At 39.0% G+C, this 13,814-nt stretch overlaps 1 protein-coding gene across 2 annotated transcripts; it reads right to left on the minus strand.

Moving 5' to 3' along the window:
- Positions 1-1,437: 1,437 nt before the first annotated feature.
- LOC141600338 (protein RNA-directed DNA methylation 3) lies at positions 1,438-13,475 on the minus strand. Of its 2 annotated transcripts, none has more exons than XM_074420560.1 (19): positions 13,183-13,475; positions 11,520-11,770; positions 11,229-11,384; positions 10,951-11,109; positions 10,779-10,862; positions 9,686-9,762; positions 9,239-9,601; positions 9,102-9,153; positions 8,872-9,027; positions 8,643-8,783; positions 8,449-8,548; positions 8,209-8,355; positions 8,071-8,125; positions 7,897-7,964; positions 7,327-7,393; positions 5,972-6,008; positions 5,787-5,847; positions 4,511-5,525; positions 1,438-2,510 (listed from the first exon to the last, which is right to left on the minus strand). In XM_074420560.1, exons 1-19 carry the CDS (start codon positions 13,355-13,357, stop codon positions 1,760-1,762), a joined length of 3,915 nt encoding a protein of 1,304 aa, XP_074276661.1. In that variant the 5' UTR covers positions 13,358-13,475; the 3' UTR covers positions 1,438-1,759. The 2 variants fall into 2 exon arrangements, with proteins under 2 accessions (XP_074276661.1, XP_074276660.1); XM_074420559.1 differs by having other exon boundaries at positions 5,787-5,850; positions 13,183-13,455.
- Positions 13,476-13,814: the final 339 nt, after the last annotated feature.

The following is a 13,814-nucleotide window of genomic DNA, read 5'->3' on the forward strand; positions in this document are numbered from 1 at the left end:
CCTAAATCCACTTAAGGTACCAAAATGTGAATGAAATGCACATTAAGGTATTAAGTTTAAAAAACTTTTCATAAGGTGTTAAATTTTAAAAAGTGCAATATTAAAAGGTGTTTTCAACAATTGATCCTTATAATTTTAATAATTTTGCATCAATTGTTTTGTATCAAATTAAATAGAATAAATGAAATTAGAGTTCATGAAATTAGGGGTTATGAAAAGTAGGGTTCATGAGGTAAGGGTGGCTGAGGTGATTGGAGAGGGGGTTGATGGCGGCGGAGTGGTGACGGTGACCAGTGAGGGTCTGACGTGGATCGCGATGGGGTTTGGGCAGTTGGGATTTGGCCGGGTTGGGAAGGGGAGTGCGGGTCTGGGTTTAAGAAATGGGGGGTGGGTCATGGTAAAGGAGGGTCGGGATAGGTGGCAGAGTGGTTTGACGTCGGCGGGTTTGGGTGGGTGGGGAGCAGGTCCAGCCTGAGGTAGGTGGGGGAGGGGAGTCGGGTATGGGCATGTGAGGCAAAGGACAAGTATGGCGGGTGGCTGCACCGGGAAGGGGGGGCTGGGTGGGTGAGAGGTGGTCTGAGAAGGCGGTTGGGTGGTGGTGACAGGAGTGGTTGGTAAGGGGATAAGGAGAAATAGAAAAATAGAAAAATATGAGTTTAGAAATGAAAGGGGTAAAGCGGTCAATGATGTCCATGATAGAGTAAAACTCGTTCATGAAAGAGCATAACCGTTTTTTATGAATTTTTTTTTTCTAATCGTAAATATTTTCCGTTACAGTATTTATTTTTTAATAATAGAAATTTTATATAATAAAAATATTCGGTGACCTTGACCCGTACCCGTCCCGCCCAATTCCGATTCCAATTCCTGTTCAAACTGTAAATTGTCCACTTCTGCAAGGTAGCATACCTGGCTCTTAAAGAGCAAGAGATTGAAAAAAAAAAGTTCTGTAAGATATACACATCCACTTTTATTATAGCACACACGCCACTTAAAGAAGCCGTATTTATTTTCACCTAGTTTTGGAAACGAAAAGCCAACTCATGTTTCCACTCCATTTTCATTACGAAGATGTTTCACGTCAAGATCCGTTGCTCAAACTGAATCACGCCAACGTTATGGAAGTTCCTGGATTGTGTGAAATAAGAGTAGTACCAAAGGCATGGTTTGCTGATACAAGAAGGAAGTTCTGTAAAAGCAACAGGAAGAATTGCTCATATTAATGTTAAAAGTCCATGTGTATGTGGCGAGCCGTTAAATCAAATGAACATTTCCCATTCCAATGAAGAGTCATCCTACTATCATGGTTTTTTTTTTTTAAGTCGTCTTGTTTCAATTGACACTTGATTGATCATTGTGTGCAGGCATAGTCCAAGCACATGGGATTCGCCAAGCCTGATTTGCGACATGACCATAAAGTGGGCATCAGACAAGTCGTGAAGAAGTTAAGAGCCGTCTCATCTTAACTTGCTCTTGCGCAAAAAGAGATTATCAGGTATTTAAAAACATAATTCTAGCCTTCCAAGTAATGCCTGGCCAGAATAAAGTCAGGTAGGCAGTTTACCAAATTTTCAAACTGAAAATCCCAGCCAAGCTTCTTACTTTACATAGCTTAATCTACCAAGTCGCGCATAATACTAATATAAATACTAGAAGAGTTGGGCTTACACGGGTCAGAAAACAGTACAACATTTGACTTTACATTGCTTAGATCTGCCAAGAGGACCCATTCAGCTGCCTTTGTCTTGCCTTCCTCTGATTAGGACTTGCCCCACGACCCACCACCGCCACCACCTGACTGTGATTTCCCCCAAGATGGTCCACCTGACCCCGAATCCCAACTTTTGTTTCCAGATGGTTCATTAGGGGTATTTTCCTGTTCCTTCTGGTTCCAGCCTCCAGAACTCCCCCAGCTTTTGTTTCCAGAGGGTTCACTGCTAGTCCAGCTGGTTCCTCCATTTCCCCCAGATGAGTTTCCCCAAGAAGCCTGACCACCTTGACCTTCACTTTTCCAACTTGAGCCCTGGCCTGGACCATCTGATCTACCCCGACCACGACCAGCAAAATCACGGCCTCTGCCAAAACCTCTGCCCCTTCCACGGCTCGAACCAAACCCTTGATCACTTTCAGAATTCCCAGACCTCTGCCAACTGCCATTTCCTCCACCTACACTGTCATCTGCACCCTTTCCCCAGCTACTCGAATTAGATGTACCACCACCCTTGCTCCATGCATTCCCCTCCACGGATTGACCTACCTGTGTTGAAGTCCATCCTCCGCTTCCACCAATATTTTTTGTGCTTTTGTTCTCCTCCGCTTTTCCCCAAGAGTTCTCAGGAAGGCTGCTAGTTTGTTTACCATCAATATCCATGGCAGATACTTCATCTCGGGCCTCCGAAGATTTTCCCCAGGAAGCACCTTCAGCAGCAACACCCTTGCCTTTACCCAAAGAATTGTGGCCCCAACTGGATGAACCTGGTGCACTATTCCAAGCAGAATCCGAAGAGTTTCTGTGAGCATGGTAAAAAGAAAAGTGAGACCCTAAAATAAATGGAAACCCAACTTTGGAAGAATGCTGATCCAAGGTAAAGCGAAGTAAGAAATATGTATCCGTTGTATTGAAATCATAGACCCACACTCGCTCAAGGAGAGAGAGAGAGGGGGGGGGGCACTCATTCCAATGCAGAATGCTCCAAAAGACAGAAATCGCAGGTGAACAACTATCTCCATATTCAAAAGTAATCATCTGGATTTACATGTGCAAATGAAATTCAGAGGACTCAGATATTTAATTCCCAACACATAACACTGTAAAGAAAGCAATGCAAATCTCATGATAACCAAAGCTTGTAACATGATCTAGATACTTAACGCAGCTCATATCAGGACGGCAATTACACAGAATTATGCTTCGCGCGAGATAGATTCAGAAACAGGAAATATTGATGCATTCAAACCAAAGATGACTGCAACAGTTGTGAGAAGGAAGTAGACCAAATGACATTCAAGATGTGAAGGCATGCTCTACAGAAAAACACCAGCTGACTCGGAGCAGAATCGCTAGAACCAACTTTCTCCACCTAAATCTATTCAATCCGCACATTAGAGCTGATCAAGTCCGGGCCGACCCGTTCGGCCCAGCCCGTTCGGCCCGCTAAAATAGTGGGCTTGGACTAGAAAAATCAAAAATTAAACGGGTAACGGACAAGAAAATTCGGCCCGCTAGAATAAATGGACGGGCTTGGACTAAACAAAATTGCCCATGGGCGGCCCGCTAGGCCCGCTATTATTAGTAACCTCATAAAAGTCCTCAAACCCTCAATCTCAGACGTTCTCTGCTCATTTCATTTGCAATTTGTACACTCTAAATCAATTAGTAGCGCAAATGAATACTTATGCCTTACGTATAAGTGGGAGATTGTCGGTATTTACACTTGTCGTATAAAGATTCTCCGAGATTGGACATGCTAACGGGATTGTCGTATAAAGATAGTAACTTTCAAGTATTTACACGGGAGTGTATGTAACCGCTAACAGTGCCGCACAAATACCGAGGCAAAAATGAACTTTTGATGTTCGTAGTAGAACATTGCCAAACTTGTGTTTTTTCAAAAATTAGTAAACTTATCTTTAAAAAATTAGTATACTTTTTTAAGGGCAAGCTTTTAAAGATAATTGTTAAGATTTAGGGGGATATAGCTATAATAAACTCGTGTTTTAATAAAAACACTAATTTTTGTATTTTATTTTAGTCAGGCCCACGGGCCGGCCCGCTCTCTTGAAGTGGGCGGGTACGGACAGTGGAAAATGGCCCGCTTAGCGGGCTCGGGCTACTAAATACGGCCCGCCGGATACTTTTTTGGCAACTAGGCCCGGCCCATGTCCGGCCCAAGCCCGCTTTTGATCAGCTCTACCGCACATCAAATTACAGAATTTATCACCAGACAAACCAGAATTGTGATTACATTCAAAGGTACTAAAATACCAGGCCAAGAGACAAAAACGAAGGCCAAATTACAGAATTTGTCGCTAATCAAGCAGGAATCATGGTTAGGTTCAAAGGTACTAAATAACAGGTCAAGAGACAAAAACGAAGGCACATCAACATAAATCCATAGGTCCGATTGAGGTTTTGAAAGGCACGAGCCACACCAAGGTGACAATAGCCGGTGGCAACGCGGTAAAGGCACCACATAAATACAAGGCACACTTTTTTCAGACAATTTCGTATTTTTAAAATGTCCAACAATACCGTTTTTGGATTTTAAAGGGGGCTAACATATAAAGGAGTTAAACTATGGATGATGTGGCAAAGAGAAGGGTGCATAGCTAACTGCCTTATCTAAAAGGCGCACTGAGGAGCTTTTTCTAGTGCCTCACTCTGTTTTCCGAATCAGTGTGCTGAGGGTTTATTAAACTACGGGCATGCTATGAGGCACACTGCATACATGTAAGTGTGGACACATAAGTTATCATGTATAAAAAAGTTAAAAAACATTAATAGACGTACTTCTCAGGATGGTCCACTTTGCAATCACCTCCCACGTCACCGTTCCAACTTTTTTCCTTGCCCCAACCACTTTTTAACCCATCCCCAGCAGAGGAATTTCCCCAGGAAGATCCACTATCACTTTTATTCCAACCATGATTCCCAGACGAATGATTATCCTGGCCATCTTCATTTGAACTTGAAAATCGACCCCCATCAAATGATCTTCCTCTGCCTCTTCCTCTACCAAATTGATCCCCACCACGGCCCCTTCTCCCTCCAGAACCACGACCACCATTGAATCCCTGATCATTCTCAAAACTTTTTGGTTGTCCCCAAGAACCAGTTTCCCCTAACTTGGTAAACCCAGATGCACTGTCATCACCAAACGATTTTGCCTTCCAACCATCCGTCTTAGCCTCGTCACTATTATCCCCGACCTTCGGCCCACCACCATCCCCCCAACCTGCAACTGAATTTCCCTTCTGTGAGTTCGTCAAACTGCCAGAACCTTTACCCCATCCCTTACTATCATCCCCACCTTTCCCCTTACCACCATCCCCCCATTCCTTATTGTCACAAGCTGGTGACTGAGAGGAACTTCCCCATCCCTTGTTCTCAACAGAAGTACTCTTGAAGCCACCAGCTGCTTTTCCCCATGAATCTTCAGCATTAATGTCACCAGTGCTTTTTTCCAAATTTGAGTTAACGTCACAAGTCTTTTGTGTACCCCAACCAGAGGAACCAGCATCACCTGAACCAAGTTTTTTCCAGCCACTTGCATCTTCAACACGATTTCCATTATCCCAAGAGCCAATATTGCCTTTGTCAGTAGTTTTATTATCCCAACTACTTGTCTCTTTACTAACTTGGCCTGAGCTAGATCCACTGATGTTCCAGGGAGCCGCATTATCTCCCTCAGTATCTTTTGCTTTACCCCAGCTGGTAGATGCACTAGCAAGAGATTGTTTTCCCCAGGCAGTATCAGTGTTACTATTCTGATTGCTACTGACTTTAGTGAGCCAAGTATCATCTTCTACATGAATGCCATAAAGAAGCAGAATAAGGGATCATAGCATAACACAATTGAACAAATATTATGCTTATTCCTGGCACTATACCATAGTTTTAACTATCTTCTGTGATACTGAATCATGATTTAATTATCAAATTTTCAAAGGTTAACATGCCCACATTTTGAGGCAGCATCAGCTCCATTTATGTCACAACTGTGATCAAACCAAGACAGCTGGTTCTGATACAAGTGTTAAACAGAGTTTTAATACTAGATGCATACCTTTTACAGTGTCATCATTGACAGAATCAGGGAGAGCAGTAGATGTGGTGCCATCTTGGACCTGCTTTACCAAAAAGTTAGGAGTATACAAATGTACGTTCCTTTTCAGAAGGGGATATTTTGATAAGGGGAAGAGGGTGGGATTGTGCACACAAGCAAACTGAAGAAAGATATGAAATACCTACCGAAGTACCCCAAGAAGAAACGGCACCCCAAGTACTCCTGCAAGACCCAAAATGCACTCATTGATGGTAGGAGGGTAATAATAAAATATCAGACATACATAGTAGTATAGCACCTGACTCAAAGCAGAGGGGAAAAAAGTGCAATAACAGAAGCAGCAGACAACAAACAGCGATTGAAAATGAGAAAATAAGATGCAATCAAGATCAGGCAAAAAAGCCATTACGTCAAGAGACAGACGCTACAGCAAATCTACACACTAGTGATCAGAGTTAAAAGTGTTGCCAATAATGACATACTTCAATTGATTAGATTACAGCACTCTCTAGTAGATAATCATTAATCATATAATATAACATCAATCTATTATGCATATGGACTAAATGATCAAATTTGAAACTGAAAGAAAACCAGAACAACTCATTGATGCATGCAGCATCATGCTGGACACCATAAAGGCTTACACTGATTCATTCAACAGAAGTGTGTTCCCAATTGAAAAATTAAGTGGAATAAATAAATTACAACAGATCCTAGGATATAAAGAAACTCAGAAAGGCACATTGTAATGTATGTGGCATCATGCCGGACACCTTATACTGAGATGCACCAAAAATATTAAAAAAGTATTAGTAAATTAAGTCCTTATTCCAGAAACAAACGCGCAATTTGATAATATGCCATAATATTTTGCTCACCCCACTGGTAATATCTTTGAGAATTTATGTATGTTTTTGTAATCATCCCATTATTAATTATTTCAATTTGCCAATGCGCCAACAATTGACTACTCTCTGTTTTACGAGTATAGTGCAAGGGAACATGGCTCCCTAAATAACAAGCGCACTTCTTATACTATGTAGTAAGATGCAACTCCTAACAAATTACATTGGGCGATCTGACCAAATGAGCACCAGCATGTCATCAGGGTGTGTGACAAAGCACATGGCACGATTTAAAATCTCGGCCGAGACGTATCGTACCGTCTAAGATGTAGCGGTATCGGAGGCGGCCGATAGCCCAATACTGCGATTTTGAACTATGGCACATGGACATCGTGTAGTCAAGAGTATATTACTGATGTAGGGTCTGCTAGGACAAAGTGATCTCCATCCCGACTTACAAGTCAACTTAATAAATAAATAAAACTAATTACCAATCTTCTGAAAACAAAGTATATACAAGAGAAAATAAAGCATGACAAGTAGCATATCCTTCTGAAAACAAAGTATATACGGTGGGGTCCTACTAATTCATAGTATTGGCTAACGACTCAAAATTTAAACACAGGAGCAGTAGGTAGGTTTAGTTTACTGTAAATGACAACAAAAATGCACTGTGAAAAGAGAGATTGTACCTCTCATTAGATGAAGCAACATTCCAACCATCTCCATTTGCTGCTCCACTAGCCCCTTTTAACCAATCTTCAAGGCAGACCCAGAACACAATTTCAAAGGTTCGCTTATAGAACAAATAATATTACTAAGCACACATATGAATGATTTTTTGAAACTGAGACCAAGACGCGCATATCAAAAATAAACCTGCATGAGTATTACTGCAACAAAAGGAATATTGTGATTCCGGACATGCAGAGACAAATTAACAAATAGTTTATGACCTATGATAGGAAGGGTCAACATCAACACGCAGGTGATAACACTCCTTTCACGAGGCTTTGAATCTAACTGGGTCAACCACGCCTCTTTCATCAACCACAAATCATTTAGAGAACAAGGCTTGTTTTATGTTTTCCCACTAAACCACAAAAATTCAATTCAAATCATCTCCTACAGAGATAAGTTCGTCACATTTAGGCATGTGGAACAATTGAAATAAACAGCACTGCTGACCAATAATAAATTATGATAATAGAGTCCAACTGCAACAGGCTAAACGAAACAAAGATGAAAGAGAAGGTCCCAACCATCAGCAGCGCCATCGGCTCCAAGCAAATCAAATGGTTTGAATGAAGAAACCAACCCAGGGTCCTGGCTGTGAACATAATAAATAATCATCGTATCAGGAATAGCAAATAGATAAATCAGATTTACGGCAAACATAGAAAAACTTCTAAACATGTATCTCAAATATAGAGTACCTCATTGATGAGGTAGAACTCTTCTCACGGACCTCAGAAAGATGCTCATGTTTAACTGCAGCAAAACATTTTTTCTCAAAAACTAAGCTCCTAGTTTGAAAAGATCAGTAAAAAATTGAGCACCCAGTATTGACAAACCTGTAAGAACCTTCTGCTTAGAGTCTAGTTTTACAACGACCTCGGAATAGCGAACAGCTAAGACACGACAAAGATAGCCCTTCAAGGGACCAACTTTAATCCTCAATGATTGCCCAACAGAAAATATCTCACCCTTGTCCCCCCTGTCTGTGAGATAAGGGAAAACAAAATATGCAAATAGTTCTAAAAGAAAAAGGAAAAAATTCTCCCATCAACATAAAGAGAAAAAGTAAATGGTACCATCAGAGCTATTATCCTTCATTTGCCAAGGTTTCTTAGGTGATAAGGGTGATTTAGGCGAGGATGGAACATCTTCAAAACTTGACGGAATACCTTCATCCTGAGTGAAGTATAAAAAGCAAGGAAATCAAGCAAAAGGGAACATCACAAACAGCATATCAAAGGCACCAAATAATATGACAAAGCAATAAAACCTTTCCGGGACATGTTGAGTCAGACTGTTTGACCTTCTCTGACAATTTAGATTTACTGCAGAAATAAGCGTTTTCCAAGTCGTTCTCATCATACACAAATATAATCCCCCGATATATCTGCTTCACAACACCCTGTTTGCCCTGGAAAAAAAATTATTATTAAAATATGAACCTTGCTTTTGGAGAACTTCTATTAAACTCAAATTATCTCAGTTAAAAATAGCAAAACCTTGCTTGGTCCATCCAAAATTCTAACTGCATCATTGATGGATACAGTCTTCATTCGATGATCTGATGCTGTAAATTTCTTCTCTATAGGTAAATACTTAAGTTCTTTCTGTCCAAATGTCATTGTAACAGGACCTTCGGAACCTTCTTTTAAAACCTACAATCGGACAATGGGAATTACATATATAAAGTCCAAAACAAGCATTGAAGAAATAAACATACAACAAATACCTTGTATTTTTCATCCTTTTCCATGCCTATTACCATACCAAAATCTCTTTTCCTGATAGACAGACAAAAAAAATCAGTAAAATGAATTTAAGACCAACAAGATCAGACAAGATGTAAAGATCCACATTTTAACACACCCGAAAAGAACAAGATCATGAACTTCAAAGCCAGATTGCTCATTAGATCCTGATGAACCCTCTCCTTTTCCCCCCTTTCCCCCCTTGCCCCCCTTTTCATATCCTTTACTTATTATCTTCGCATCACCCTTCTTTTTCTCCCCATAAAGTTGTGAAAGCCACTCTACGTTATCTGATTCGTCTTGACAGGGAGGTATAAACTTCTGTAATTCATCTTCAGTGGGATTAACATCCCAAAAGGCCAGTGAATCAATTGAGACTTTTTTGAACACAAAACCATCCTTGAGCATTAAGCCATCAAGAAATTCAAAAACTTTTCCAGTATCACGATCACGTCGGTATTGAATAAGAGGGCGAAATTCCCTGGTAGAACAAAGGGTCAAGGCTGAAATAATCGGTATGCAAAAGTAAAATATATTGCAGACAACAACTTCATAAATATATTACTCCAGTTCTCTTGAGCTTATTAATCTCGCTGTTGGTGGTACACCATTTTTGGGCCTCTTCAACTTACTTCCACCACCCTGTACATGGAATTTAACAATCTCTCAATACACTGCATGGAAAGAGTTCAGACATTTATAACTTAAAATACACATTATCGATATGCAATGTATAACATATTGGGCGGCGGCACTGATCGATTTGTGTATGTTGCGAAAGTCTATGAAAAATTGAAATATCCCTGTCAACCAAAAATCAAGTAAACTCTAAAATCAGTAGCTTTACTCACAGTCACATTGTACAGATATTCTTATCGTCAGCTGCTGCCACTACATTTGTTCGTGCTAACAGAATCAACCCTAAGACAATCATTCCCGAAGATCAGGCCGATGGGTTTGTGGTACATTCAAGGACAGATTGTTTATACAACTTGCTCATAAAGTTTCATTAATAGCTGTGAGGCCAACATATACCCCCGCCCAAAAAACGATAGTACTACCAACGCCACCATTTGAAAGAACCTCTTCAGTATTAGTATGCATGTGTTAGAAGTTAATTCAAACGTTGCGGCGAAAATCGGATACATGAAACGTAATGCTCTGCTCTAGCCAGGTGTTTAGCCAGTATCTGAATGCATTGTAACAAGAAATAAATAGATAGAATAAACAAATATATTTTTTATACAGCATCAATGTGGATCCCAAAATCATGATAAGCTGATGCATCTTCACAAAAATAAAGTTCATGTAGAAAATACAATTACAGCTTTTAGCAGATTACAGTTACATGAAAAGAAATAATTATTCTTTTCATTAGATGTATATTGTCCACATTCGACTTTAGTAGTTAAAACATGTTGATTTCTGACAATAGTCATTAGTCAGTAGTTAGAGCTTCTTAAAAATAATAAATGAAAATAATCGGTTTGATAAATCAAACACGACATTTCACATTATTTTGTGCATATATGTGGACATTAAGGATTAAAGTTGACATCGGTACCAAAAAAGTCGAATGTGGATGGTAAATTTGCGATGAAGGTAGAAAAGTTAAATCTAACAAACACCAAAGCTAGAGTATACGGTTATTTACTTACATATTTCTCCATCAGAGCTTGCATATCAACTCTTGGAATTAGCTTCACTGTAGCTCTTTTCCGCTCATTGTTGACAGCCACCACCTAACACGAAATGTTTATTTGTTGAAAATCGAGTAATAAGACATGTTGCAATAACTGCATCATACCTTAAATATCAAATGAAAAATACCTGTGTTAAGTCACCCCTGTAGATTCCATTTTTAACACGTGCCCAAGTGCCCTCCTTGACTTCATTACTTTTCTTTCTAACATTAAGCAGTTGGCCTACCTCATTCGATGGAACTTGAGTAACCAGAGTACTGTATACATCAGCAAGCTGGTAGCATGCCTGAGACAAATACATCAGAGAACCATTATATGATGAAATGAGAGAATGGTGTTGTAACTGCGCCATGATATGATGAAAAAAGTGAATAAGGTTAAAATTACACTAAATAAAAATATCACCTCAGTAACATCTGACTGCTTTTCGGCTTCAACAAATACAAAACCTTTGATATGTTCTACAGCAAAGGTAGATATTATCTGCAGCTTGGTCCCTAGGACTTTCAAATCTACATACTTCTGTATGAGACAGAAGACAACGTTCTTCTCTCTACCAACCTGACGATAGGAGGAACAAATCAAATTCATACAATCATTGAATTAAATAATGCAAGTACAAGATTGTAAGAAAAACAAGAAGAATATGGAATAGCTTAAAACTTGATATGCTTGAAGTATTTTTATTGACCAAACCTTGCATTTGACTTTCCAGATTATTGGTTCCACGATAGAAGGTATAAGAAAACTTCTATCGACTGAACCTTTACTCTCATAGTCAGCTTCAGCATACCGAACAAATCCAGACCCACTCCCATAACGTTCTTTTAACACTTTTTCAAGTTCGTCGCCGCTTAACTCCTCTTCTTTAGGGAAAAAAGGGGCCTGGTCAAATTTTTCAGGCCCACTTCTGGCTTTAGAATCATCATTAAACTCACCCAGAAAATCTGTTAGCACAAACAGCACTGTCAATATAATAGATAAAAGAAAAGTCATGACAAATTTAACCATATAGGAAAAACATGTGTTCCAGAAAAGTTGGATCCGCGATGACTGCAGTACTACATAAGTACATATTACAAAAACAGCATGAAAATCTTCAGCTATTTTGATAGACGATCGCCCCATAATTTAGAATGATTGCAGTATTATTTGTCATATTAGAATCATATAATGTACCTCATATTACACTAACAGATCGAAGAAGTTGCATCAGATTTAATAATTTAACTAAAACATCAATAGCTATAATTCCCAGTACATTTAGATCCAAAAATAAGAAACGAGCATCATTCTCATTCACGAGTACCACCTCATACGTAAACGATGATCATGTAAAACAAAGGCATTTGAAACAGCAAAACACTTCCGCATCATATCAACATTCACATGGCAGGAAATATCTTACATTGAATAGTTAGTCTCTTGCGATACCGTCGCATATTATGACAAACCATACAGCAGAGTCAAAACTAACAAAAGAGAAAAAAAATTGCTTGTCTGCTTGAATAAAAAAATATTACTTTTTATGTGAGAGGACTGATGATAAGATTATTCTGTGATTGTATTACATGATTAGTTTACAGCTAGCATCTAAAACACTATGGTCAAAAATTAACCAATTAACATTTAAATTGGCAAAACCGCAATTTATTTATAAAATTTGACAGCAAGTTAAATAGAAAATGAAACCTGAATCTGAAGTAAACAAAGAAGCAGAAATAAATACAATGTGAGTTGCAGAAATTAGCCACATAAACAATAGAAAATCACTCATAAGCCACATATAGATGAGATGAGCCCTAACAGTAGCACTACAAATTAGACACAAAAGCACAACAGCACAACCGCTCGACCAATAGAATACAGTTGAAGGCTTACCGATAAACAAGTAATACGCAACCTCACACTAATCTAACACGAGACCTTCTCATACAAGAATTTGTAGCCGGAAATTGAAACATGGCGTTGAAAGGCATCAACTTTATATAAAGCTCCTTCAACAATTACAACATAATCACAACAACCCGGATCAAAGCATATAAAATTGACGTTGGAAGAAAATGGAGCTGATGATTCACCGAACAAGTCACTCAAAAACCCTAAATTCCAATAGCAGAAACAGGCGTAGACATATAGGTGCGAATTATAGCAGCAAAATGCATCTACATTTCACAAAATTCCCACATGCAACTGGAAAAAAATGAAAACAGAAACATGGAAGACGGAAATTCCCTAAAATCGGTACAAAAAAAAAAAACCTAACATTGAATTAATCACTCGAAATCTAAAGAATGATGACACAAAAATAGCCGAAAAATGAAAAAAATTGTGGAAAAAATGAGGAGGAGGATTATACCATCGTCGTCAAAGAAATCGCTCCAGTCACTATTATCGGAAGCATCAAACTCCTCAGCAGCGTCTTCGAAGAACTGAAGAACGTCGCGATTCTTACGCTTCTTGATACCACCACCGCGAGTCTTATCAGAGGAATCTTTTCCGCCTGTCATTACTGCCTTCCCTTTGTTCGCCATTTTCACTCACAATCTCCAATTCTGGACTTCAATTCACACTTTCTTCTCTCTCTATTTCTAATTTTAATGTATTTTCTTTTCAATTCCGCATAACATCACAAGGGGATCACTTCTGGCCGTTCATCTCTCCCCATTTCATCTGGGCCCTTCAACTTTATACTACTTTAGTACGGGAAGGGTATCCGTCACAAGTTAAAGATGGATCGGGTTGATACCATATAATGTGAATATGGGTAAAACTCATTCATTTTGCTTTATAATAAAATAAAGTAATATATTTTCGTAGTATATGCATTTTACTCATCTCAGTACTTTTTACGTAAAACTTTCCATTATCATACCCCTAACAAAAAAAACTCAAATTCAATTCCTAGTCCTACAACTACTCAAATTAACGAAAATATATCAATGATAATTTGAATCGAAAATATGTTACTGAATCTTCAATTGCAAATTG

Source organism: Silene latifolia, chromosome 9 (assembly GCF_048544455.1).
Source record: "Silene latifolia isolate original U9 population chromosome 9, ASM4854445v1, whole genome shotgun sequence".
NCBI classification, from domain to species: domain Eukaryota; kingdom Viridiplantae; phylum Streptophyta; class Magnoliopsida; order Caryophyllales; family Caryophyllaceae; genus Silene; species Silene latifolia.